Source organism: Mastigoproctus giganteus, chromosome 4 (genome assembly GCF_048544385.1).
Source record: "Mastigoproctus giganteus isolate SK-2022 chromosome 4, ASM4854438v1, whole genome shotgun sequence".
NCBI classification, from domain to species: domain Eukaryota; kingdom Metazoa; phylum Arthropoda; class Arachnida; order Uropygi; family Thelyphonidae; genus Mastigoproctus; species Mastigoproctus giganteus.
In genome coordinates, this window is record NC_143578.1 from 110,108,730 (window position 1) to 110,135,661 (window position 26,932).

A 26,932-nucleotide genomic window follows, 5' to 3' on the forward strand; every position below is an offset into this window, starting at 1 on the left:
ACTTAGTTGATTTCAACCCTTCTAAAACTCAGTCTTGTGTTATATCTCGCAATATGGATTCTTCTGCTCCTATGCTTATCTTTGGTGACACTCCAATTTCTAGGCAAAAGGATATATCTCTTTTGTTGATTACCCTTACTTCTAATCTCTCTTGGCACAAGCACATTACGAATGTTGCTTCCATTGCATCTAAAAAAACTTGGTTTTTGTCTTTTCCTCTTGGTGTTACTTATCTTCCAAACAGCTGTTCACTCTGTACTAATCGCAAATCCACCCTACCATGGAATAGTGTTCCCACATCTGGGGTTGTGCCCCAAAACCTCTCTCAGGCTTCTAGATTCCATTCAGAAGAGGGCAGTTAGGTTAATTAATGATTCATCTCTAACAGAGTCTCTCCACTCGCTTTCTCATAGACGTACTGTTTCTGCTGCAAGCCTCTTCTACAGATACTTCCATGGGCACTATTCTTCTGAATGGGCTTCTATAATTCCCACTCACTCTTTCAAAACAGTTCAAACACCTGCCTCCACCAGTCAACACACACACTTACTGTCCAACTTCAAGCTCACAGAACCAACTTTTCATCTTCCTCATTTATTCATTAAACTGCCGTTTTCTGGAACGACCTTCCTTCATATGTATTTTCTGAAAATTATAGTGTACAGAAGTTCAATGTCAACAAATATCTTCTGTCGTCTTCTCCACCTCCAACCCAAGCATGGTACCAAGTACTATAGGCTCTAATACCTCTTCGTATTTGGGGTTTACATAAAAAAAAAAAAAAAAAAAAAGACATACAGTGGTATCAGAATACAATTTTTAAATTCTATACAGTGGGTGGGATCAAGTAATGTTCTTACCAACAACAAATTCTAAATGGGAAATAATAATAGAAGCTACTAGGCTTTTCATGCCAGCCTAGTTCCAGAATTTAGACCTAAATGGATGCTGGAAGTACTATTGAGACCCATGACAGAGAAGAAAATTTCATGGGATGCATATAAATTATCATGTGATACAGAAGCCTAAGTAGATATAAACTAGTCTTTAATCAATTGACAATGGAGATTAAGCAAGTCGAGGCAGATTACAAGAAGTCTTTAGCAAAGAATGCTAAGAAAGTCAGCAAAGATTTCTTTATTCATATTAACAGTAGAAGGAAAGGGCTTATAATTGCATCAGTCCACTTGCTGTGAATTGTTTAATTGATCATCCTGCTCAGGTTGCTGATGCGCTCAATAGGTATTTTGCATCTACATTCACATGTGAAGAATTCTTTAGGGAGATCGATGCGAAAAGTTTATCAAGCTAACAAATTTTTTGTGATAACTGAGACGAAAGTGATAATGTTGAAGTTATATGTAAAAAGTCACCTGGAGTGGATGAGATTAAGTGATTCAGCAAAGGAGATAAGGAAACAATTCTCCATAATTTTGAGGGCATCTTTGGTTTAAGCAGAGGTCCCTATGGACTGGAGATGTGCAAATGTATCCCTAATTCACAAAGGTGGATGAAAAGGTGACAGGAGTAATTATAGACCTGTTAACTTAACTTCTGTTCCAGCGGAAATAATGGATTCATTGATAAAAGAAGTAATGCAGGTCCTTTTATACAGGACTACTGTTATTATTCAGTCCCATCACATTTATTAAGGAGGAAATCTTGTCTGATCAATTTGATTGGTCAGACAAGAAACTTGATGCAAAAAATTATTTTGATATCATATACTTGAAATTCAGGAAGGCTTTTGATATTGTTGCGCATAAAACACTGTTGTTATAAATGGGGCAATGTGGCATTAAGGAAAGTTACTGCTATGGATAAATGGATGGTTAAGTGGAAGAAGAAGAAGAAGAGAGTGGTTATCAATGGCTGCTGCACTTATTGCACTGTTGTTATCTGTGGAGTCCCCCAGGGTTCAATGCCCATTGCTGTTTTCAGTTTTTATTAATATACTGATGAAAATATAATAGGCTTAATGTCAAAGTTTGCAGATGATACAAAGGTTTTCAGGGTTGTTAATAACAGTAATGAATATATGCTGCTGCAACAAGTTCTAGAAAAATTAGGCAGATCAGCTGAGGAAAGACAATTGAAGTTTAACATTGACCGATGGCACAGTAATCCCAAAATAACATATCAACTACGTGGTACTGCACTTAGGGTAATAGAAAATGAAAAGGGACATGGGGGTAAATTGTGCAGTCTCATATGTAGTTTTGTGAACAGTGCAGACAGGCTGCTGGGGCAGCTCATTGGGTTTTGTCAATGATATCCAGGAATTTTGGTATTATTTAAAGTGTTGGTTAGGTCTCATCTTGAGTATTGCATGTAGGTCTGCTGGAGGCGTCATTTTAGGAAGGATGTAGAGCTGCTGGAACAGGTACAGAGAAGGCCAATGAGATTGGTGAGGGGACCAGAGGGTCTTATCCACAAATTGCAGTGTCCCGAGACTAAGCAGCTGTGAGGTGATCTGGTTGAGATTCTTAAGGCTTTGAGTGGCTTGAGCAAACTCAATGCTGATGGAGTACTTCCTCTTTTTTGGACTATGTACATGAGGTGGCATAAATTCAAATTGAAGGATTGTTGCAGAATAGATATGCAGAAGTTTGCCTTCAGCTAGCAGGTGGTTGATTGCTAGAAGAAGCCTCTGTTTGTTTTTGTTGAAGTGGATAGGTTAAATAAATTCATTCATTTCAATAGACAAACTATTGTAGGGGATGGATGAGTGAAATGGGATTTTCCCCCCTTTTGATTGATGCTGTATAAGCTTCCTATACAGCATCAATTGGCCACTATTAATATTAATATTGAGACTGATATTCACAAATGAACTGTTGTGGTGCTTGCATATCGATGTTTTTCAAAGGATCATAAAATCAAGGGATATTCATCACCAAAGCCTGCATTCATCAACTAGTGAGGAGTACAGTTTACAATCTTGAGCATCCCAGCAGTGGAAGCAGGAAAAAGAAATAACACAGGCTCAGAGTAGTTCTGAACATATGCTATCAGGCAGCCACAAAAAGCAGTTAAGCCAGTAAATAGCACTAATTCTGCATAGGCTGAGAAAGCTGCAGGAAAGCATTCCATTAGGACTAATGGAATGCATTCCAAAGAATATGGCCATTCCACAGAGAGAATCATGCCCATAGGAGGTAAGGATGTGGGAGCTCAGAAAAAGTACCCAAAAAACATAGCTGCCACTACCATACCCTTACCTCCTATTCCTTCACCCCTTCAAAAACAAAATACTGATAAATGCAGAAGAAATGTGAAAGTAAAGATAAAGGAAAGCAAGGAAAACCAATCCACAATGCAGGAAATAAATGATGTAGAGATTAAAGAGCTACCAGATACCCCATTCCTGGAATCCTTTGCGGAAGAAGAAGAAGAAATGGTTGTAAGCGAATTTCCTTTCTTTCCAAAGAAGGATTAACCCAAGACTGAGAAAACAAAGCCCTCAGCCCTTCAAATGTTGACAAATGGATCCACCGAATCTAAATGATAGCCACATTCAAATTCCTACAGTGGAATTGCTTTCTCTTGAATTCAAGTTCTTTCTCCACAAGCATGGGCCAACTTGTATCTGCTTACATGAGATGTATTTAAAGGCAAACAAGGATCCTGACTTGCATAACTGTAAATATGTTTGGAAAGACAGAGCTAGGTATGGACTGGCCCATGGGGGTTTCACCATCCTTGTGGGTAATAATACCCCTTGTCAGTTTCCACCAACAGAGGTAGTTTTTTTTTTTTTTTTTATGTGTGAACCCCAAACACGACAGGTATTAGAACCTATAGTACTTAATACCATGCTTGGGTTTGAGGTTAAGAATACGAAAAAAGATATTTGTTGACATTGACTTGAACTTCTGTAGATTGTAATTTTCAGGAAATACGAATGAAGGAAGGTTGTTCCAGAAAACGGCAGTTGAATGAATAAATGAGGAAGATGAAAAGTCGGTTCTGTGGGTTTGAAGTTGGACAGTAAATGGATGTTGGCTGGTGGCGGCACGTGTTCGGACTGTTTTGAAAGAGAGAGCAGGAATTATAGAAGCCAATTCAGAAGAACAGTGCCCATGGAAGTATCTGTAGAAGAGGCATGCAGCAGAAACAGTACGTCTATGAGACAGCGAGTGCAGAGACTCTGTTAGAGATAGTCATTAATTAACCTAACTGCCCTCTTCTGAATGGAAACAAGAAGCCTGAGAGAGGTTTTGGGGTCACCATCCCAGATGTGGGAACAATATTCCATGGCAGGGCGAATTTGCGATTTATACAGAGTGAGCAGCTGTTTGGAAGAAAAGTAACGCCGAGAGCGAAAGAGAAAACCAAGTTTTTTAGATGCAGAGGAAGCAATATTTGTAATGTGCTTGTGCCAAGAGAGATTAGAATTCAGGGTAATCCCCAAAAGAGATATATCATTTTGCCTAGAAATCGGAGTGTCACTAAAGATAAGCATAGGAGTAGAAGAATCCTTTTTGCTAGATATAAGACAAGACTGAGTTTTAGAAGAGTTGAAATCAACTAAGTTGTCTTTGCCCCACTGGAGAATTACCTGAAGATCGGCATTTAAGGAATTGGTAGCAGATTTTCAAGGAGTTGAAGCTGATTGAGCAGGACAAGGTTTCTCAAAATGGAAAGTTGAATGCAATGTGCTATCATCGGCAAAACTATGGATAGGATTTCCAGTCAATGGAAGAAGGTCATTGATATACAAAAGGAAAAGAGTGGGGGAAAGAATTGAACCTTGTGGGGACACCGGCATTAGTGGAGAAGTTAGAAGACAGAGAGCCATCTACCATCACCCTCAGTGAGCGATCAGAGAGAAAACTGGATAAACAATTACTAAAAACAGTTGGCAAACCATAAAGATGGAAGCTTGTTTAGAAGACTTTTATGCCAAACACGATCAAAAGCCTTTGAGATGTTAAGAGCAACTATTTGTGTTTCACCGAACCTTTCCATTGAATTAGTCCATAAATGGGTAACATAAGCCAGAATATCACCAGTGGATCGACACTGACGGAATCCATACTGGTGATCGTTGATCAGACGGAAGGTTTCTAGGTAGTTTAAGAGTTGGCGGTTAATTGATTTCTCCATTACTTTAGAAAGAGTAGAAGTAATTGCAATGGGATGATAATTGGTTTGGAGGAATTTGTCACCGTTTTTAGGAACTGGCTGGATATGAGCAAATTTCCAAGCAGAAGGAAAAACACCTTTGGAATAAGAAAGTGAAAAAAGCGGCAAAGAATAGGAGTAAGTTCAGGAGTACAGGTTTTGAGAACAAGTGGAGAAATACCATCAGGACCTGGAGCTTTCTTGTCATCAAGATTCATCAAAATCCTTCTGATATCCTTTTGACGGAAGACCACAGGTGGCATTGAATGGAACGTGTTGGGAATGGTGGGAGGTGTTTTACCAAGATCATTAATACATGAGCTGGAAGAAAAACGGGATGCTAGCAGGTCAGCTTTATCCTTGGCTGAAGTGGCAACAGAACCATCTGATTTGGACAGAGGTGGGAGCACAAAGATGGGCAAAAGTTGCGGCCAATAGCTTTGGCAAGAGACCAGAATGCTCAGCTACCATTAGGGAAAGAAGCAAGTTTTCTACTCTTAGCCTGTTCAAACTCTAGTTTGGACTGATTAATAACTGCTTTACAACTGTTGCGAGCTTTGGTGTAGGCAGAAAATGAAACTGAAGAATTAGAAACAAGCCAATTACGATATGCAACATTCTTCTCTTGGACAGCCTTAGCACATTTATTGGAAAACCAAGGTTTAGATAAAGGACGAGATTTTAAAGTGGAGTGTGGGTTAAGGTTTCTATTCCTGCAAGAATAATTTCACTGACACGATCTGAGCAAACGTTGACATCAGAAGTTTTTAAACAGTAATCCGACCAAGGAAAAGAAATCTTGAAGGTCATTCCATTTTGCATTCTTGTAATGCCAAACAATACGAGGTTGGGAATAGCCATGAGATAAAGCTCCATTGGAGAAGAGACAATCACCAAGTTGTGATCTGAGGTGCCTAAAGGATCTCTTACTTCGACCGTGTACTTAGAAGGGTTGTTTGTGAGAAAAAGATCAAGCGTATTGGCTATACGATTAGGATTGTCCAGCATTCTTTTAAGTAAATGAACAATCTGTGCTAGGTCATTAGTAATTGCAAAAGCCTCAGCATCTCGACCTGCTGGGTCGGTGTGACTAGAAAAAGGAAGCCAGCTGGAGTTGTGAACATTAAAATCACCAAGGAAAATTACTTCACTGTTAGGAAAGTTGGACTGGAGAAAGTCAAGTTGCAAAGAGAGGAAGTCAGAGAGCTCCAAGTGATTAGTGAAGTTGGGAGAACATTAGAGAAAACAGATGAATTTAACACAATGAGGTAGAGAGATTTTAAGCCAGAGAAGATTCCAAATTGCCAAGTCTCTGACAGGGAATATCAGAACGGACATATGCACAAGTACCACCTTTGAGGCGAAAGGAATCATACAGCGAATAATTTGGGCATCTGAGATTGAGCAGTAGATGAATCAACTGATAACTGAGATTCTGTCAGAAAAAGTACATGGGGTTTGGCAGACTGCAAGTGGAAATGGACATCATTGAGATTAGAATTGATACCACGTATATTTGTGAAATGAATTAGGTAGTCCTTGGGAGGTTTAGATCTTTTCGCAGATAAGCTTGCTCTATTAGTTTGACAATTCATGGTGTATTAAATAGTAAGAAAAAGTAGGTGGGACATGCTGTATGAAGTAATGAAATTTTTGGATATGGCATACACATGGTAAGAATATATCCAGATCCTTGACATAATGTGGCCTCCACAATGCTCCCCGCAAACACACTACTCTGACTCCCTCCAGTCACTATCTGGCAGAGTAGAGGTAGCAAGATTATACACTAGCTGATCCGGAAGCTTCCTATAGAGTTACCAATAGGTTCAGTCCGGTGTACTAACTAGCAGCCGGCCTGCGAACACCGTTTTAGAACTGTACTCTCGAAATGTAAGGAATATTGGATCTCGCCATGACGTTCATCATAACCTCAAAAGTCATCAATCATACTGCATGATGGAAGAGATAGGGAAGGGTTGACCGGAACTTAGCTCTAGAAACTAAACATGGGTTCCACCACTTCAAGCCTCCAATAAGCAAAGTGGTGGTATTTCACCGGTTGATGAGAGTCATCTACCACCTAGTACTGCCTGATAACATAGAGGGGGCGGCGTTTCTCCATGTGGTGTGGGCGCCACACCTAGGCCCCTGCTTACGTTGGTTCACACCTGGGTCACCCACCATGTACTTGTGCATGGAGGTTATACCCAGGATTACTAACAGTCCCACCATCGTGAAGGTGCAAGCAGAGGATTTGGCTGTCAAAGACCATCCGGACTTCCCCGAAATTGGGTCCACTTGACTTGAGTGTCACCCGCGTTTTAGACTCCCAGGTAGCAAATACAGCTTGTCTGGCATATCTGAGAGAATGTCTGTGACAACCTCAAGGACCAGCTTGTTTCAGCTTGTCTTACCATAGGGTTCGTTCTATTTGTTCTCTCTTTGCTGCCTGAGAACAACGTCCCCTAGTCCAGACCCTGATGACCTTGTTCAGCAATTGCTCATTTCCTACTATTAGGGATTTTTACTGGCCCTAATTCATTGTTTGTTAGTAGTACCGACATCACTGGAAGGGATTGGAATGTCAAGAGCATTCTCAGAAACAATGATTAGGCCATTTTAAATGTCAGTTCTAACTCCTTCCACTGCCTACATTTATTGCTGTTGATCTCTTTATATGCTCCCCGTTTCTGTAACCTGTGTGTACACGGGAGGTTGAATAAAATCTTTATGGTAGTAATCACTTTCACATGATATCCAGCCTTTTGAATGGGAGACATGCCAGCTGTAGAGGATGCCACATTGTAAGATTGATAATGCCGACTCTGAATGCTTTCAATCTGAACACCACCACAGTCACCCATGAGCTAAACAGTGAAACAGTTAAGTACATTACAGAAAGTATTATCCAAGCAGCAGCAGTTGCAATTCTGAAGACCTTGACTTGAGTTATGCCATTTCCAAAACTATAGTAGAATGCAGAGCAGCTTGAGATTCATAAAAAAATAGGCATTGGGGATATTTTATTGAATCCTACCACAGATAGTGCATGATATGTTAAGTGACGGAGCTAGAAGCAGTTTTAGATCTACTTCACATCATCTGTTACTCAGATAGTGATTTGGAAAATGCAGGACAGATACACATCATATCCTTCATCTATTCTAGAACATCATGGATGTGCAAACGCAGATCTGACTGCAATTTTTAGCACTCTAGGACAGATATTTGCTAAAGTCATTACTCTAGACAGATATTCGCATTGTACTCCCTTGAGTTTGTAACTCTCCAGAAAAATCTTAAACACAACATTTGAAGTCATCTTGAAATGGCTCTGTGGCTTTCATCCAGCCTTTCACAGAATGCTAACTGTAAGTAGCATATCTCTGTTCCATTTGAATGTAGCCAGCCAGACAACATCCATTGGCACCTCAGTAGCCAGGTGGGAAGGAGCAGCAGTGTGTAGCACACACTTCTTGATTAGACCGGGGTTTGAGCCCATCACCACCAAATACGGAGGATGTGGAAAGGTCAGGGAATGACCACCGCATATCCCTGGAGCAATATGGCCTTAGTTGCTAATGCTCCTAAAAAAGCCAAATAACAAATAACAACAACATCCATTATAAGGTGATTTAGCATCTTTCATCAGAATCTACAGATCACCTATCTCTTTCGACAGCAGATTATATTTTTAAGAGCAGTTTCACTCCTGGAATAAGGCAATCATCCTTGCTGTCCCCAAAATAGGAAAGGATCCAAAAATTTTGAACAATTACCATCTACCTTCCAATTGCTCTACCAAGCTGCTTGTGTAAAATCCTGTAAAGCAGGTATGTCAAACATGTGGTCCGCGGGCTGCATGCCGCCCGCACAAAGGACACTGTAGCGATTCGCAAAATCTGTTAATTGAAGTAATTTAGAATTTTGAATATCTCGCGCGGCTGCCATACGACAAGAATTCTAGCATTCTTGCCAATTTATTGGTGTAGGTACCTGGTCCTGATCCGAATTTCACGACCCACAAGTGGAAAAGGTTCCTCTATCGTTAAGGTAAACCGCTCGGCCTGAGTGAGAGAGTGGAACCAACGAGCATGAGGTAAAAACCCATTTATCTCGCTCGTAACAATACATAAGCTGGCCTAAATTTCGTTTCAGTTTTTTAACCGGTGATTTTATTTTTAATTTAATTTTATTATTTTCAGGTTGCACATCATCTTTAAAAAATGGCTAGTGCTTCTCCAGCTAAGAGAAAAAAGGAAACTGAACGAAGAATGGCGTGTTTCAAGAAAAATGGGAATTACAGTATTTTTGCACAACGGTGAATGGAAAGATACATTGTTTAATTTGCAACAAAAGCATTGCCATGTCAAAAGAGTACAACTTGAAAAGACATTATGAAATGAACCATCAATCTTACGATAAATATGAAGGCCCAATGCGTGTCTCAAGACTCAAGGAGTTGAAGGCTAACGTGAGACAGCAACAGACTTGTTTTACGAAAATTGAGAAAGGGAATGTCGCTTCCATTATTGCAAGCCATGAATTCAGCCGAATGATCACCATGAGTGGGAAATCTTACAGTGAAGGAGATTTTGTAAAGCAATGCCTTGTAAAAATGGCTCAAATTGTGTGTCCAGAGAAAGCACACTTATTCAAAGATATTTCATTAACCAAGAACACTGTTGGTGAACGGATTGATGAAATGTCAAGTGAATTGAAACAACAGTTGAAGGCCGCATCATCAAGATTTGAACATTTTTCTATTACTATTGATGAGACTGTTGACATCACTGGAATAGCACAGCTTGCAGTATTCATCAGGGCTTGTGACAGTGAATTTAATATTTATGAATAACTGATTGAACTGATCTCAATGCATGACACTACAACAAGCCAGGACATTTTTGAGAAAGTCGAGCAGGTTCTGCATGACTATGGTTTGGATTTGAGTAAACTTGCATGCTTATCTACCGACGATGCTGCGAATATGGTTGGCAGACATAATGGTGTTACTGCCATGTACGAACAAAAATAGAAAACTCGCATCCAGATTCATCATTTGCACATTTTCACCGCATTATTCATCAGCAGATTTTGTGTTCAATGATTTTAAAATTGGATCATGTGCTTAGTTTGGTCACAAAGACAGTGAACTATATCAGAGGCCGTGGTCTCAATCGCCGTCAATTCAGCCAGTTGTTGGAAGATAAGGATAATCAGTTTACCGATGTTCCATTCTACGCAGAAGTCCGCTGGTTGTCATGTCACAAAGTGCTGAAAAGATTTTATTTTTTGAGACAAGAAATAATTGTTTTTGGAGATGAAAGGTCAAAACAAGGATGAAATAAAAGATGAAAGTTGGCTCCAGGATCTGGCTTTTGCTGTGGACATTACTGCACAATTAACTGATCTTAATTTGAAATTACAAGGTAAAAACAATCTCATCACTCAGTTGTATGATGACATCAAGTGCTTCATTACAAAACTAAGCTTATGGAAGTCACAGTTGTCAAATGAAAATTTAGTTCATTTTCCTAAGTGCAAAGAGCTGAAAAGCACTGCCAATACTGAGTCTGTACTTAGCTTTGCTAAGTATGACAGTCACCTGGAATTGTTGTCAAATGAATTTCAGGAAAGATTTCGTGATTTCTCATCTTTTGAACACCACTTTGCATTATTCTCAGCACCATTCACCTTTGATGTTGCCAAAGCAGAAAAAAGACTGCAGATGGAACTATTAGAAATGCAGTCGGATTCTACACTCAGAGCAAAGTATCTTGAAGTGGGGATACCTCATTTCTTTTCATACCTTCCTGAAAAGTTTAAAAACTTCAGAAAGTTTGCCACAAGGATTATGGCAATGTTCGGTTCTACCTATGTGTGTGAACGGTTATTTTCCTTCATGAAATCAACAAAAACTTCTCAGAGAACAAGACTGACTGATCAACACCTCTCATCTCTGATGAAAGTCAGAACTGCACAGACATTTCAGCCAGACATAGCAAAAATTGTCATTAAAACGAGGTGTCAAGCCAGGACAAAACACTAAAAATAGTCGGAAATAAATGTTCATTTTGAACTGTTGTAATTTTTGTACAATGTATTTGTTGCTGTTGCATACAAGTCTATGTTGCCGTTTAAAATTTCTTTTTTTTTTTTTTTTTTCTTTTGTTAAACTACTTCATTACTTTGCATTCATGAATGTGGCTAGCTGCTAAACCATTTGTATGCACATTGTATGTTTCTAAGTTTAAGTAATAAAAATATTCTGCAATAATTTTTATTAAATGACTTCAATTAGTTGTCGTGTGCGGCCCTCATGACAACACAAATGTGACCCATATGGCCGTCGGGGGACCCTCAGTTTGACATGCTTGCTGTAAAGGATGGTCAGTGCTGACCTTGTGAGGTTTTTAGAAGCTAATGATCTCCTTTCTAGAATAATGTGCCTACCAAAGGAACTCTAATATTTAATGATTTTGAAAACGTTTGAGATGCTTTCCTGAAATGCAAGCAGTGGTGTTGGTTTTCTTTGATATACAATGAGCATATGACATGGCTTTGGGATCTGGCATTTCAAAAGACATCCGTCATTTTTCCCTTAGGACTCACTTAGTAGTTTTTATTAAAAAGTTTGTTACACTTCTCATTTCAAGTTCATGTGTATTCCCCCCCCCCCCCCTCCATAAAGAAGAGGGTCTTTCTGAAGGATCTCTTCTCAGTGTTGCACTTTTTTTATCCTCAAAATTACTCTTACTGACAACTTCCTCCAATTGTGAACTGCCCTCTTTGTTAATAACTTCAATATTTTTTCTCAGTCATGTAATATGAGGATCACTGAAAATAAAATGCAGCAAGCCCCTGACCATCTCTCCTCTTGGATAATATTTTCAGGTTCTCATCTCAGAAGACTTTTTGCATTGACTTTTCCAGAAATGGAACCTTCACCTGTATGAGAACTAAACCTCAGGCAGAACATCATTCTATTAGCACCCAAGACAAAATCTTGGAAGCCTGTATTCATTTAATAAGTAGATATCTAATAATTCATGAGGAGATCACCACCCTTTACTTTGCCTCTATTGTGCACTTGTCCAACCATAAATTAGATTATGGATCTTAAGTGTATCTATCTGCTAGACCCTGTTCTTCATCATGCCAACTTCATTCCAACTTGATCAATCATGTCCAGACATTATACATCAGAGCAGCTAATTTTAAAAATATCTATAATAGCTGTTAAACTACCAGCCATCCCTTTAATATTCATGTCCAAGAACCTCAAAGAGCAAAAATTGCCCATTTATCTAAGTCTCCACTTCTACTCTGTCATGCTAATCCACCATCATGCAACTTTAAAAATTGGGGAAAGGCCAGCACTGTACCTTCTGTCAATCTGCAGCTCAATGCTCCCCATTGAATTGCACACTCCAATTTCCTGCATGATTTCACTGATGGTTCGAAGTTGTAATCATCTGACTTCGAGCATCCTGCACAGGACTGGATGAGGTATAATCCTCATCTGTCCAGGGTTGAGCAAAAGCTAAAATTTTGTTTTCCCCCCTTATTTATCATCATCAGTAGCCTTGTGATTGGTCAGCTTCTCTGATGAGCTGTCTCCACCTTTGTCTATCCTGTGCCATTTGTTTTAGTGCCTCAAAATTTCAATGTTCTTCTTCGTCCAGCAGCATCCTGGTGAAGATTTTTTTGGTCTTTCCCTAGGGCGTTTTCCCTCCACAATCCCCTCTTTGGCATCCAGAAGCAAACCACATGACCCACCCATTTGAGTCTAGTTGATCTTATTCTACCTAGAATTTTACTTTGTTCTTGCACACATCTTAATACTTACACATTTGACACTTTTTCAGTCCATCTCCATCCACACCCGCACCACCACCACTTCTCGAAGGCCTCAAGTCTCTTTTTGTCGCTATTTGTAAGAATCCATGTCTCTGCTGCATATAGTGCCACTGACTGTAAGTCATTATTATCTTCTTCCTAATTTCCTGTGACATCTTCTTCTGTGTAATCAATGATAGTTTATTCTTGAAAAATTGTTTTGCCATTGCAATTTCGGATTGAATCTCAGTTTGACATGAAATGTCTTGTGCAAATAACTTTCCTATATACCTAAAGTGATCTACTTGTTTCATTCTTACTCCATTGACCTCAATTCAGAAGGGAATTGACCTTTTATCTATTATTGTTGCCTTTGTTTTCATCACATTTATCTTCATTCCATACTTCAACACTTTCTTATTTAGTCTTCTGATAATTTTTTGCAGCGTGGCAGAGCAACTTGATAGTATATGTATTTATAGGCTTCTAATATTTATTTTTATGCATATTTATTTAATACTTATATTTATTATATATTCAATTTATACTTTTGGATGTAGTGGACCATTTTTCCTAGTCCTTTGAAACATTTTGTCTTTATTTTTTTTTCATTTTGCTATCTTGTTTTCATGCATTGGAGCCTCTATAGATGATGGAACAGTGAAACTCAAATCAAATCACATACATTCTGTATTAGCATGCATTTAACTTCTGAATGTGAAGCTTTTGTCTCACTCAGGCTGCTTTTGTTAAAATGTCTGATCCTTCATCCCTTTTTGGATTCAGTAGAGATCCCTATGGACTGGTTACATGTGAACGTATCCCCAGTTCACAAAGGAGAATCAAAAGGTGACATGTAATTACAGACCTGTTAGTTTGACTTCTGTTCCATGGAAAATAATGAAGTCACTGGTTAATGATGTAATGCAGGATCGTCTTGACAGGGATTCAGTTAGACTTTGATATGGCCAAAATATACCTGCAACCTATAGATCTTTGCAGGCCTCTTTATATACAGATACTGGTTGGTTGCTCCACCCATTTACTCTGTATTATTATTTTTCTATTGGCTTGTTTTGTCTAAATTAACATTGTTATTTTAGCTGTCTCTGGTTATGCATAATCATATCTTTCACTTTCACTTTCTTTATCTCTTTCTGCTGCTAACAGTTCAGAGGTAAGAAGAAATCACTACGCAGGAATTCACACTAGTGACTTAATGGCTGTTGATCTCTCTGACAACGAGCATGAGATTATAGATGAAGATATTTTGCAAATCGCAGCTTAAATGATCATCATTCAGTCATTAATGGTGCAACAGACAAATGTCACTATAAAGGAAGGTGAAAAATCTAAGGGCAAAAAAGATGAAACAAAAGAAAGCTTTTAAGAGTAGTAAAGAAAAAAAGAAATGGATGAGAAAGAGAAGAGGAAAACTAAATCCTTGTTCAAACCTATGGATAGAGACAAAACACAAATAACTGAAAACTCTAAAATTGTACAGACTGCAATAGTACTTGGAGAGAGCTGAATTAAATGATACTCATCATGACTCATAGTTTCTAATTCAACTAACTGAAGTTGAATTAGAAACTATGAGTCATGATGAGTATAATTTAATTCAGCTCTCTCCAAGACCGGGCCCTTCCAACATTGCTAATATGCGTAATCCTAAGAGAGCTATGCAGGACTCTTCTAACTCAGGTGACTGTTTATTGCAATAAAGCACTCTAGTACTGGATGGAGGAATCTTTTAAGACGGACATTTGGGACAAGTTTGAGGTGGATGCCATTGAAGAGCACATAGAAAATCAATGTGCTTTCTGCTAGACTACCAGATTGAAAGCCAAAGACTATGTTATAAACATCAAGGAACAGTTCATAATCAATACAGATGTTCAGAGAAGGTTTGAATGAACTTCTAAAAGTTATCAAGAAGCATTACGCGAGAAAAGCTACAGCAAATAAGAGTAATTCCTGCCAAGAAGGTGCTTACTGAAACTGATTTGGATATTAATAAAAACAGACAGTGTGTTCATCAAAAGAAATTACAAGTGACATTTGAGAACCCTAGAAGAGGGTTCTCAAAGATATTAGTTTTTGATATAAAAAGAGATATGACAAAGAAAGACTACTTAGAACAACTTTGGCTAAAAAAATCTGGAGGAGGAAAATATTATCAAGAAAACAGTACATGATCATCGGTGCTTTCTATAAATAGTCCTAAAGACAGGAAGTCTGATGATTGGATTTTAGAGGTTTCTGGTCATAGCAGAAAGGTTCTGAACTCTCATGGTCGGATCTTTGGCAGTTGTACAGCTTATAGAACAGAAGATAACTTCACTATTACTCAGTGTTATTAATTTGTCGCCTACAGGCATATTTATAAATACCGGGAATCCATAATTAATTGACCACATTACAAATGTTATGTGAAGGATCAGGCGTATTATATACACATAAACTAGAGCTGATATACAAATAATGTTTATGTATAAAATTCAAATCTATATTTATAGTGCAAAGGCAGTACCGTTGGGAATATGGAGGTGAGGTACTTTCAGGCAAGTCCATTAAGTGATATAGAACAGTTTAAGGGATCTGTCAGTCCTGCATAAGAAGGGTGCAGGTCAGGCTGCGATACGTATCAAGAATGTTGGATGCATTCATGAAAGTTTGACATGCAGCCTAAGGAAATCCATCAGTCATGCTAGTAGAGAACTAGAAATGTCCCAATCAACCATTCACAAGCTTCTCTGCCACTGTCTAAAACTTTATGTATACAGAATACAGCTTGCACAAGCATTGAAATTGGACGATCTGCTACATCAGAGAACGTTTGCTGCGGATATGCTCAGTCAGATTGAAAATGATAACTTCCTGAACAAAGTTGTTTTTGGTGATGACTCCACTTCCCATCTGTCTAGTAAGGTCAACTACTATATGAAGTTGTTTATTCTATTTCTAGTTTATTGTTAGTCTATTTCTCTCCAGATTACCTTCCTAACTTCACCTCCCATTAGCTAAACAGACTCTTAACCATATGACTTTAACTAACTTTTAACCATAATACATAACACTTGCATAAAATAAATATATACTTGCTAGCTCTATTACTTTTTTGCTTGCTCTTTGTTGATAGTTATTGCTTCTGTTTATTTAACCGTTTTGCGTTTATTTGTAGATCACTTAGGATTCTTTTATTTGCATTAATCTCAGGTCACTTGACATGATCTATGTTGCCACTGCACCATCAAATTATTATTATTATCATTTTTTTACATGCAGCTTACAGATAGAAATACTGATTCTTCATAGCCATAGGCTTTGTTGTAAAAACAGCAAACATAGATGTGTAGTAATGTCTTCTTCTTATGTAGACTTCTTTGAAATTATATGTGTGTGTGTGTGTGTGTGTGCGCTTAAACATTTTGTAGCCTCATTAATATAGAGTTTATGGAATTCCCCCACGTTTTCTACGAATGGATTCCAATGTGTTTTTGATATCATATCATTTTTCATCATATCTTGCCTATTAAAATAATCATTTAGAGTTATCCACTGTTTCTGAGTTGCACCTTATTTGAAAGTTTCAATAAAGGTTAGTATATCTTCCCTTGAGAAATTATTCAGGAATTGTTTGTGATGTACATAAGCCATATTTTTATTTGAAATAGATTGCTTATTGTAGATTTTCTCTAGGTGAAATTAACAATAGATCATATTTTAATTCAGTATTTACTTTGTTTCAGACCATGGCTGCAACCAAGAGAAATGCAGGATTAACATCGGCAGTTCCTCGGCAGTCCCTGAATGATGAAGAATTGGTAAGTGTATTGGTAAAAATGATGTTTTAACATGTTACCACAACTTTAATGACCATTTTTACTTCCGTTTTTTTTTTTTTTTTTTTAGCTCGTTTTTACTCTAAACTACTCTGTTTTGCCCACTTAGAATTGCTAAGACCTTGAACAAAAAGTTAGCTTACTTGCATTGTTCAGTAAAAGTTTTCTGAATCTTATTGAATAGGATCAGAATGATATTTCCAAAACAAGTTTTTAATCAAGTGTTAGTATGTTAAAAGGACTAAATTTCACAGAAATTTTTGCTGTGTATATCTCTAAACCTGGAATTGGCATAGTTATTTTTAGAGCCATAGAGGCTGCTTCAAGAATAATTTCCCCTCAATATTGGTACCTGCGGTGAGGGGACTTCACATGCATACAATTGATCTTTCAAAATCTGGATTGGTCTTCCAATCCAGATATTCAACACTTTCTCCCAGTATTACTACGCCGCACGCAATAGACGATCATGTCCTGAAATCTACGGGGAACAAGACCAAAAGCTTCGCAACGATGAGCAAACCTTAAATGCTGTTCTGCTTGGCTTCACTAACAGTAAGTTTTTGAAACTCTCAGATTGCACCATAATGATTTAAGTGAAAGTGGATATGTGGCTCCTGCACATCTTTTACTTACTACGAGGGTGGTGCAAGCTAAAGCAGCCTGAATTTCAGATGTTTACAAAGGCAAGTGGGAAAATTTGCCAGATTAATGGAGGAGGATAGTGCCAAGCGTAATATTAGAAACGGAATTCGGCTTGCAATTTTATATGTAACTTGAACAACAAACAGCTAACTAAAGAAAAAGTGGAGGTTTTAAACTTAGATGCAAAGTTTGTGTTGGTCGCCCCAAATCCTCTGATAGAAGAAATAGCCGTGGGTGTTGAAAGAGCTGTGACCAAGTTACCAGCTGTCATGGATGATGAGATCCACACAAAAACCTGTGAATTTGAGTCAGGCTTGCGCAGCTCCTTCCAATCTTACTGTTATCCAGAGGAAGATGCTCAGGGAGCTGAGACAGGACGACGGCGTCTTGGTTTTACCCGCAGATAAAGGGAGGCTATCAGTAATCCTTAGCAAAGTGAATTACTGCAACAAAGCCTTGGAACTCTTAAACGATAAGGCAACATATAAGGTTACTCATAGGAATCCTTTGGTAGGTTTGGAATGGCAGGTGAACAGAATCCTGCAGGGCTGCGTGAATGCTGCTGCAAAGATTACCAAAGATAAATATTGGACACTGCATGCCACAGGTTGCCAGCTACCTAGGTTTTATGGCCTACCAAAAATTCACAAGGCGGGGATTCCACTTAGGCCAATCGTTTCATTTATGGGAAGCTCTACATATGTATTGATCAGATTTCTAGCCAGACTATTTTCCCCTATCATTGAATGTTAGAATTTTACTATCAAAGATAGTGGAGACTTTGTATAGTTTATAAGTTCTCAGACCATTGAAGAGGGTGAGACCATAGTGTCACTCAATGTGGTTTCTTTATTTATGTGTATTTCCATTGACCATGGGGTGAAGTGCATATGTATGGCATTAGAGAGGGATGACATCCTAAGGGACAGGACTTCCTTGAACGTGGAGAATATTTTTAGTGGGGTGGAGCTGTCTCTCAAGTACCACCATGGTATTTCAAACCACAATGTATAAGCAGGTTCATAGCGATGGCTTCCTCGATTAATGCTCCCCGATTTGTATCAAATATATCTATCCCAGGATTTTTATCGGGTCTGTCGCCCCATGCGTGTGTGGAAATGATATGTCGATGATACATTTGCCATTATATGGAGGGGGGGGAGAGAGAGAGAGAGAGAGGACGGAGTGCTCGGTTTTCTCAATAGCTTCTTTCCTTTTATTCAGTGTATCTCAGAGATGGAAGTGGACGGTACCCTCCCTTTCCTCCATTTCCAGTTCCAATGCACGTATGGAGGATACTACCCATGCTCCTGAAAAACACCTGCCGTGATCCTTGAGATATTTAAGGATGTACTGTAGCACTTGAAGTATTACTGTTGAAAAAGGAGGCAGATGCCTTTGAAAGCTACGATTGTATTTTTATTGTTATTCTTTGATTTATATCGGGTTTTATTTCATTGTACATATTATATATGCTTTATATTTATTACCAGTTTAATTTTAATCCAGTTTTTACTTTACCATTTTTTATTTTAATAAAGAATCAGTTTTACAGTTGGTGTAATATTATTGCAGTTATTATGAATTTGAACATCCCAGAGGCCTGTTTGAAGAACACTCACTAATTGCTGTCATAGTGCCCTTACATGCACTTATTGTGATATAAAGGACACAGAATTATAGTGTATTAATTGCCAAGGAGAGTACCACTAATAATCTTGAGCATACTAGTGACGGAAAGAGGAAAAGTAGATATAAATATTAAAACCAGAGCTGAATATATCATATCAGTGTGAGACTAGAAAAGAAGTGAAACCTATAAATACCAAAAAACCTATATACACACAAAAGGTTGGAAGTGTTCCATCCAACACAAATGGAAATGACTACTCCACCAAAAGAATCATTCACTCCCCTTACCCAGTATTTTTTGACTATTATAAACCCAACCAGAAAACTCAGTCAGCTGCTGCTCCAATATCATTATCTCATAATGTTCTGCTGCTACTGACATACATTGTTAAAAAAAAAAAAAACCAGCAGAGAGCCAAGCACAAAAGGTAGTACAAGAAACAGTTGATGTCGAAGTTATAGACATATCAATACTCGGGTCTTTAGCATTAGTAGAGGCATATGATGCAAGAAAGCAAGCTTATTTAGCATCAGCCAAAAAAAAAAAAAAAAAAAAACACACCACTCCCATTTCACCCCTCTGTTCGCTCGAAATAACTGTCCAGTTGAGCCTTAAATTTGTTTAGGCTATCAACTTCAACAACAAGTGATGGAAGTCGGTTCCACCAACCAACCACCCGCTGGCCAAAGGCAAATTTCCGCACATCTATCCGACATCCATCCTTCCTCAATTTTAATTTATGCCCTCTGAGCTGATTATTCTGAGCAAGATGAAGAATCCCATTGGCATTGAGCATGCTCAAACCATTCAGAGCCTTATACACCTCTATCAGATCACCTCGCCAGTGCCTATTCTCCAGACTCTGTAATTTGCAAAACTTAAGCCTTTCTTCGTAAGAGCAACCCTTTATTCCGTTCACTAATCTTGTTGCCCTTCTCTGTACCCGTTCCAGCAGCTCTACATCCTTCTTGAAATGAGGCCTCCAGACCTGTATACAGTACTCAAGATGTGGCCTAACCATTGCCTTATACAAGGGAATAATCACCTCCTTATCCCTGCTAGAAAAATTCCTGTATATCATTGACAAGACTCCATGAGCTACTCTTGCAGCTTGTCTGCACTGTTAGAGAACTTCATATCTGCCTGCACAATTACCCCCAGGTCCTTTTCATTCTCCACCACTGTCAGTGTAGTACCGCAGAGTTGATACGTTGCTCTGGGGTTACTGTTTCCCATATGTAGTACTTTACATTTGTCAATGTTAAACTTCATTTGCCACCTCTCAGCCCATCTGTTCAACCTTTCCAGATCCTGTTGCAGCAGCATAGCGTCAGTGGTGTCCTTAACAACCCTGCCAACCTTTGTATCATCTGCAAACTTGGACATTAAACTTGATATCCCATCATCAATATCTTTCATAAACACCGAAAACAACAACGGACCCAACACTGAACCCCGAGGAACTCCACTAATAACATTAGTCCACGTTGAGCAGTGTCCATTGATTACCACTCTCTGTCTTCTGCCACTCAACCATCCCCTTATCCATAGCAGCAATTTGCCTCCAATGCACACTGCTCCAATTTGTGCAGCAGTCTTCCATGTGCAACAGTATCAAAAGCCTTTCTAAGATCCAAATATATAATATCAAAGTTATTCCCTGCATCCAGTTCTTTTGTGACTACATCATAGTATCCAATCAAATTGGTCAGGCAAGACCTGCCCTTAACAAAACCATGTTGCGTCTGAGCTATAACTGAATTCTTTTCTAGATGATCCTGCAGTGCTTCTTTAACCAGTGCCTCCATTAATTTATCTGGAACAGAAGTTAAACTAACAGGTCTATAATTACTTGTGTCAGCCTTTGATCCTCCTTTGTGAATTGCGGTTACATTTGCACATCTCCAGTCTATGGGTACCTCCCCAGAGTCCAAAGAAGCTGTCATAATTATGGCTAGGGGTTTGCTTACTTCGTTCGCTGCCTCCTTTAATATAACTGGATAGATCCCATCCACCGCAGGTGCCTTTTTTATGTTTATCCTCAACAATCTCTCCTCCACTTTCCTCTCAGTTATTACAAAATCAACCAGCTCACTGCCAATGTTTACTTTACCTACATCATTCTCCTTCCTGAATAACTCCTCATGCGTGAATGTAGATGCAAAATACTCGTTTAGATTGTTAGCCACCTGAGCAGGATCCTCAACTGTTGAACCATCAATATCCAGTGGACCAATCTGATTCATCCCTTTCCTTCTTGAGTTTAAATAGGTAAAGAACTCTTTTCTGTTTTTCTTTGCATCCCTTGCCAAGGATTTCTCGTAATCTTCCTTCACCTGCCTAACCTCCTTTGTAACTTGGTTGCATATCAACTTGTATCTATCATAGGCTTCTGTGTCATGTGTTAATTTGTAAGTATCCCATGCATTCTTCTTCTCTGCCATATGCCTCATTAGTTCATCTGACATCCATTTTGGCCTAAACCTTGAACAATATTTCTTAGTTGGTATGTAAAGCCTGGTAGCCTCCAAGATTAGTTCCTTGAATGCTTCCCATTTTGAGTTTGCTGTTGGTAACATCATCAGTTGGTCCCACTGTATAGAATTTAAATACTGTCTCAGACCATCATAGTCGCCTTTATGAAAACAAAAACCCTTCCCTTTACCTCTGATGGTAGTTACCTCCTTGAGTAAATCCCACTTCAACACACTGTGATCACTCCCACCTAGTGGTTCATTTATCTGCAGATTCTTAATGCACGAAGAATCACTACTGATAATCAGATCAAGAGTATTGCTCCCTCTTGTTGCCTCATGAACATGCTGATGTAGAAAACAATCATCCAATAAATCCACAAAAGCCTTGCTAGTGTGCGAGTGACCAACCCACAAATTCCAGTCACTATCTGGGAAATTAAAATCCCCCATTATAAGACTCTCTGATTTACTGGCCCACTCTATTTCCCTGTACAATATCTTATTATACTCATCAGAGTCATTAGGCCTAAAGCACACTCCTACTCTCAATTTTGATTTCCCTATGCTTATGTCACACCAAACTGACTCGACACTGCCCTGTCCATCGATGTCGACTGGCTTCACTTCCTTGGATTTTATGTGTTTCTTAACTAATAGTATAACCCCTCCTCCCCTCCCGTCCTGTCTATCCTTTCTATACACATTGTATTCCCCAAATTCCAGTTCCGCATTCCTTATATCTGTGTGAAACCACGTCTCTGATATCCCAACAATATCTGCCTTTGATGTTTTGAGCAATACCTCAAATTCATCAAATTTATTTACCAAACTCCTAGCATTGGTGTACACGCAGGTATACATGCACCTGTTTCTATTCTTGGCTACCCTAACATAACCCATGTGTTTACTTGTACCGCAATGACTCCCAGCAGTCTCTGAAATATCCTGCATCTTGTTTTTCAGGCTTCTGCTCATTTCAATAGAAGCAGTGCAAGAATCACTTCTACCTCTGCCAGTGGCTACTGCTAATCTATTAGTCCTTGTATCCCTCCCAACTAGCAGTTTTCTGACCCACCTAACTCTGCCTCGACAGCATCAGCAAAAATTCTGGCACCCTTTCTATTGAAGTGTATCCCATCCCTGTAGAAGCAATCTCTCCTGTTAACAAGTACAGTCCAGGCTGAAAAAAATTCTACTCCTTGAGCCTTGCACAATCCCTCCAGGGCCGAATTGATCGACAAGGCTCTCATCATATACTCCCTCCTACCGTGTCTGAATTAGAAAGTGTCTGCAGAATTGCAGACACTTTCTAATTCAACCCTAATTCATGGCTTTTTTTCAACAGTGACCTGTACTTGCTAAGTAATTCCCCCGGTCTCCTGCTCTTAATATCATTAGTGCCAACGTGTACAACTATATCACCTTTTGTGCCCTTAAAAGATGATATCCGCTCTACAACGTCATCAACCTTTGCCCCTGGCAGACATACCCTGGTCCTATTCCACCTATCCTTTTTGCAAAGCATGTTCCCCGCTTCCCTGACAATAGAGTCACCAACAACTACTAGTTCCTTGCAAAGAGTTCCTGTCTTGGAACTCTTTGCAAGGGAAGAATTGAACACAGGATAGTGCCACACTTTCCAAGAAATGAATGATCCAAGAGTGGGAAAAATAAACTCTCAGCACTTCGGAACCAACCAAGGAATCCATCAAGCCCAAATAATGGCTAAAATTGTTATGGATGTGGAAAAATTTTGATGACATCAAAGTCCTCCTGCAAATTATGACTCAGATTTTGTTTTGTAGGAGGCATACCCAAAGTCAAATGAAGAGGCTTTCTTACATAATGATATTATTGTCTGTAAAGATAAAATTGGTAATGGATCTGTCCACAGAGGAATTGCTAGCTGTGTGGGCATCCAGACCCCACTTCAGCCTTTCATGATCAGCTTATCGCTGGTGTATAGATCGGAATTGCAATTCAGTTTCTATTAACAATCTACTCCCTCTGTTTGTCTCCTAAGAGGCAAATAGATTAATCATATGAGGTGGGATATAGATATAGCTTGCACTTTGCCTTTGCAAATACATAAAAATTAATACATAGTTTCACACCAGTTGTTATATTACTACTACTCTGTATGCTACTAATCAGCTGTTAAAAATTCATTTCAAATTGACTATTTTTTTTTTTTTTTAGAAATGTTGCACTGCTGCCATTAACCTTTTGTTTTATCCTATTTTCGTGGTGGCAATTTTTTCACTCACTTACTCTTCTGCATATATGACTCCTGATTATACATGTCACAACAAGAATGACAGTTCAGTTAGAGAAAAAATTCAGAAGTCTGTACAAAGTTCAAACTACATTTTTGGCTGAATCTTTTTAATAATGCTCTAAAAAGGTTTAATAAGAGAGGTGAGTATAACATTTGGATTTACTGTGTATTAAGAAAATTGTACTTTAAATGTTATGATGAATTCCCAATACTTATATACAAGACTTATCAGTGGAGCTAAGGAGTTGATATATCCTATTATATAAGCAGGTTTTTAGGCCACATCTTGAAAATACTATATACAGATCTGAAAGCTTCCTTTTAGGAAACACCTGGATCTCTTGGTTTCAGTCAACAAGATCCATCTGGAGTGTAAAATGGTACCTCTCTGAAAAATACTCGTTCTGTAAATTGTATATCTGGAAATTAGTCACCTATGAGGAGACTTGATTGAAATGTTTAAGGCTGTAAATGAATTGAGTAAACTAAATGGCAGTGGCATCTTTCCTCATTCTCAGATGACACATGCCCAAAGGGGCATAAATTTAAATTGGAAAAGGATGGTTTCAAGATATGTATGAAAATTTGATTTGTTCAGAGACTAATTGAGTGCTGAAACCATCTTCCATGCAGCGTTACAGAAGTGGTTTCAATAAATTTAAAGAAGGATTGGATAAATGAAGTAGGTAGGTTTTAGATTTTTGCTCATGCCCTATAAGTTTGCTGCTTGCAAAATTATGACAGTACTGATACTAAGGCAGATTGGAATGTTTTTGCTCACTTCATAATTTTGAAGACCTCCGTGTATATATATATAAGCAGTTTCTATTAACGGGAAAAAAAAAGGGTGCTTAATGATTTTGTAATAACTGAGAGCAAAGTGGAGGAGAAATTGTTGAAGTTACACATAAGAAAGGCACCTGGGGTGGATGGGATCTATCCAGTTATATTAAAGGAGGCAGCAAAGGCAGTAAGCAAACTCTTAGCCATAATTATGAGAGCATCCTTGGACTCATGGGAGGTCCCCACGGACTGGAGATGTGCATATGTATCCCCAATTCACAAAGGGGGATCGAAGGGTGACACGAGTAATTACAGACCAGTTAGTTTAACTTCTGTTCCGGGTAAAATAATGGAGTCACTAGTTAAAGATGCATTGCAGGATCATCTAGACAAGACTGCAGCAATAATTCAAACACAGCATGGGTTTGTTAAGGGAAAGTCTTGTCTGACAAATTTGATAGGATATTATGATGTGGTTACAAAGGAACTGGATGCAAAAAATAATTTTGATATCATATATTTGGATTTCAGGAAAGCTTTTGACACTGTTGCGCATGGAAGACTATTGTACAAATTGGAGCAGAATGGTATTAAGGGTGTGTTGCTACACTGGATAAAAGGATGGTTGAGTGGGAGAAGACAGACGGTGGTAATCAACGGGTGCTGCTCTTCGTGGACTAATGTTATTAGTGGAGTCCCACAGGGTTCGGTGTTGGGTCCATTGTTGTTTTGTATATTTATCAAAGATATTGATGAAGGTATATCAGGCTTAGTGTCGAAGTTTGCAGATGATACAAAGGTTGGTAGGGTTGTTAATGACAGTAATGGCAGTGTGCTACTGCAACAGGATCTAGAAAATTTGGGCAGCTGGGGTAAGAAGTGGCAACTGAAGTTTAACCTTGACAAATGCAAAGTACTGCATATGGGTAGAAGTGACTCCAGAGAAACATACCAACTGTGTGGTACTACACTTAAGGTAGTAGAAAATGAAAAAGACCTGGGAGTAATTGTGCAGTCATATATGACGTTTTCTGAGCAGTGCAGACAGGCTGCCAGGGCAGGTCATGGGGTTTTGTCAATGATATATAGGAATTTTGCTAGCAGGGAAAAGGAGGTGATTGTCACTCTGTATAAGGCAATGGTCAGGCCACGATTTGAGTACTGCGTACAGGTCTGGAGGCCTCATTTTAGGAAGGATGTGGATTTGCTTGGGTGTGTACAGAGAAGGGCAACAAGATTGGTGAGGGGAATGAAGGGATCCTCTTACCAAGACAGGTTTAAGTTCTGCAAATTGCAGTGGCTGGAGACTAGGCACCTGTGCGGTGAACTGATTGAGGTATAAGGCCTTGAATGGGTTGAGCACGCTGAATTCTGATAGGATCCTTCCACTTGTTCAGATTACGAACCTAAGGGGGCATAAATTCAAATTAAGAAAAGACAGATGTAGAATAGATGTGCGGAAATTTGCCTTTAGCCAGCGGGTGGTTAATTGCTGGAACAAACGTCTATCTATCGTTGTGGAAGTTGATAGATTAAATAAATTTAAGGAGGAAGTGGACAGGCATTTGGAGGGAATGGTGTGGTTTTTTTTTTTTTTGTTTTTTTTTTTGGTTGATGCTGCATAAGCTCATACACTTGCTTTCTTGCATCATATGCCACTACTACTACTACCATCCTAAAATTTTGGTTAATTGCACAAACACCTCTCTACAGCAATGGTGTGCAGTGAATTTTTATGTTGGTCATGCTATAGCATAGCAGAGTATCATTTTGAATTTTGTCCCTTCAATTTATGGAATTCATATACTTGTTTTTTTTATGATTACAGTACATTCGCTTTTAAAAATAAACAACTATAAATAAAAAAATATATATTTACCTACTTAATTTTAGTAAAAAATTCAAAAAACAGAAAGCGAGGACATACAATATTCCTGTACTTTTTGGACAGGTTAAATTTCATAAACCGTTTTCTCATACGGTCTATTGAATCATACAAAAATTCAGTGTTTTCACACTTTGCTGCTCACTTATACAACATCATTAAACCATTTAGACAGTTGATTAGGTCTGGCTTAAAAAATTGACACATTATTTAATAGTATTAAAGATATTATGCTTGGCATTCATGATAAATTATTTTCATTAGATGTTAACTCTTTGCCCACCAATGTAAATGTGGACTACGCTCTTGATGTAGTTTGGGAACTGTTAAACAAAGATTCTATTGGGATAAATCACAGTAAATTACCCAAAAACGAAAGGTTTAAATTAATCAAACTTCTTTTTGAAGCAAACT

General features: G+C 38.6%; 1 protein-coding gene across 1 annotated transcript in view; it reads left to right on the forward strand.

Annotated features, from left to right (window-relative positions):
* The window catches only part of unc-13 (protein unc13 homolog), a 1,321,962-nt gene that overhangs the window by 488,553 nt on the left and 806,477 nt on the right, over window positions 1-26,932 (forward strand). Inside the window, exon 15 of the mRNA XM_090372343.1 lies at window positions 16,725-16,799. Within this exon, the coding sequence (XP_090228469.1) occupies window positions 16,725-16,799 (75 nt within the window). The remainder of the gene's footprint in view (window positions 1-16,724; window positions 16,800-26,932) is intronic.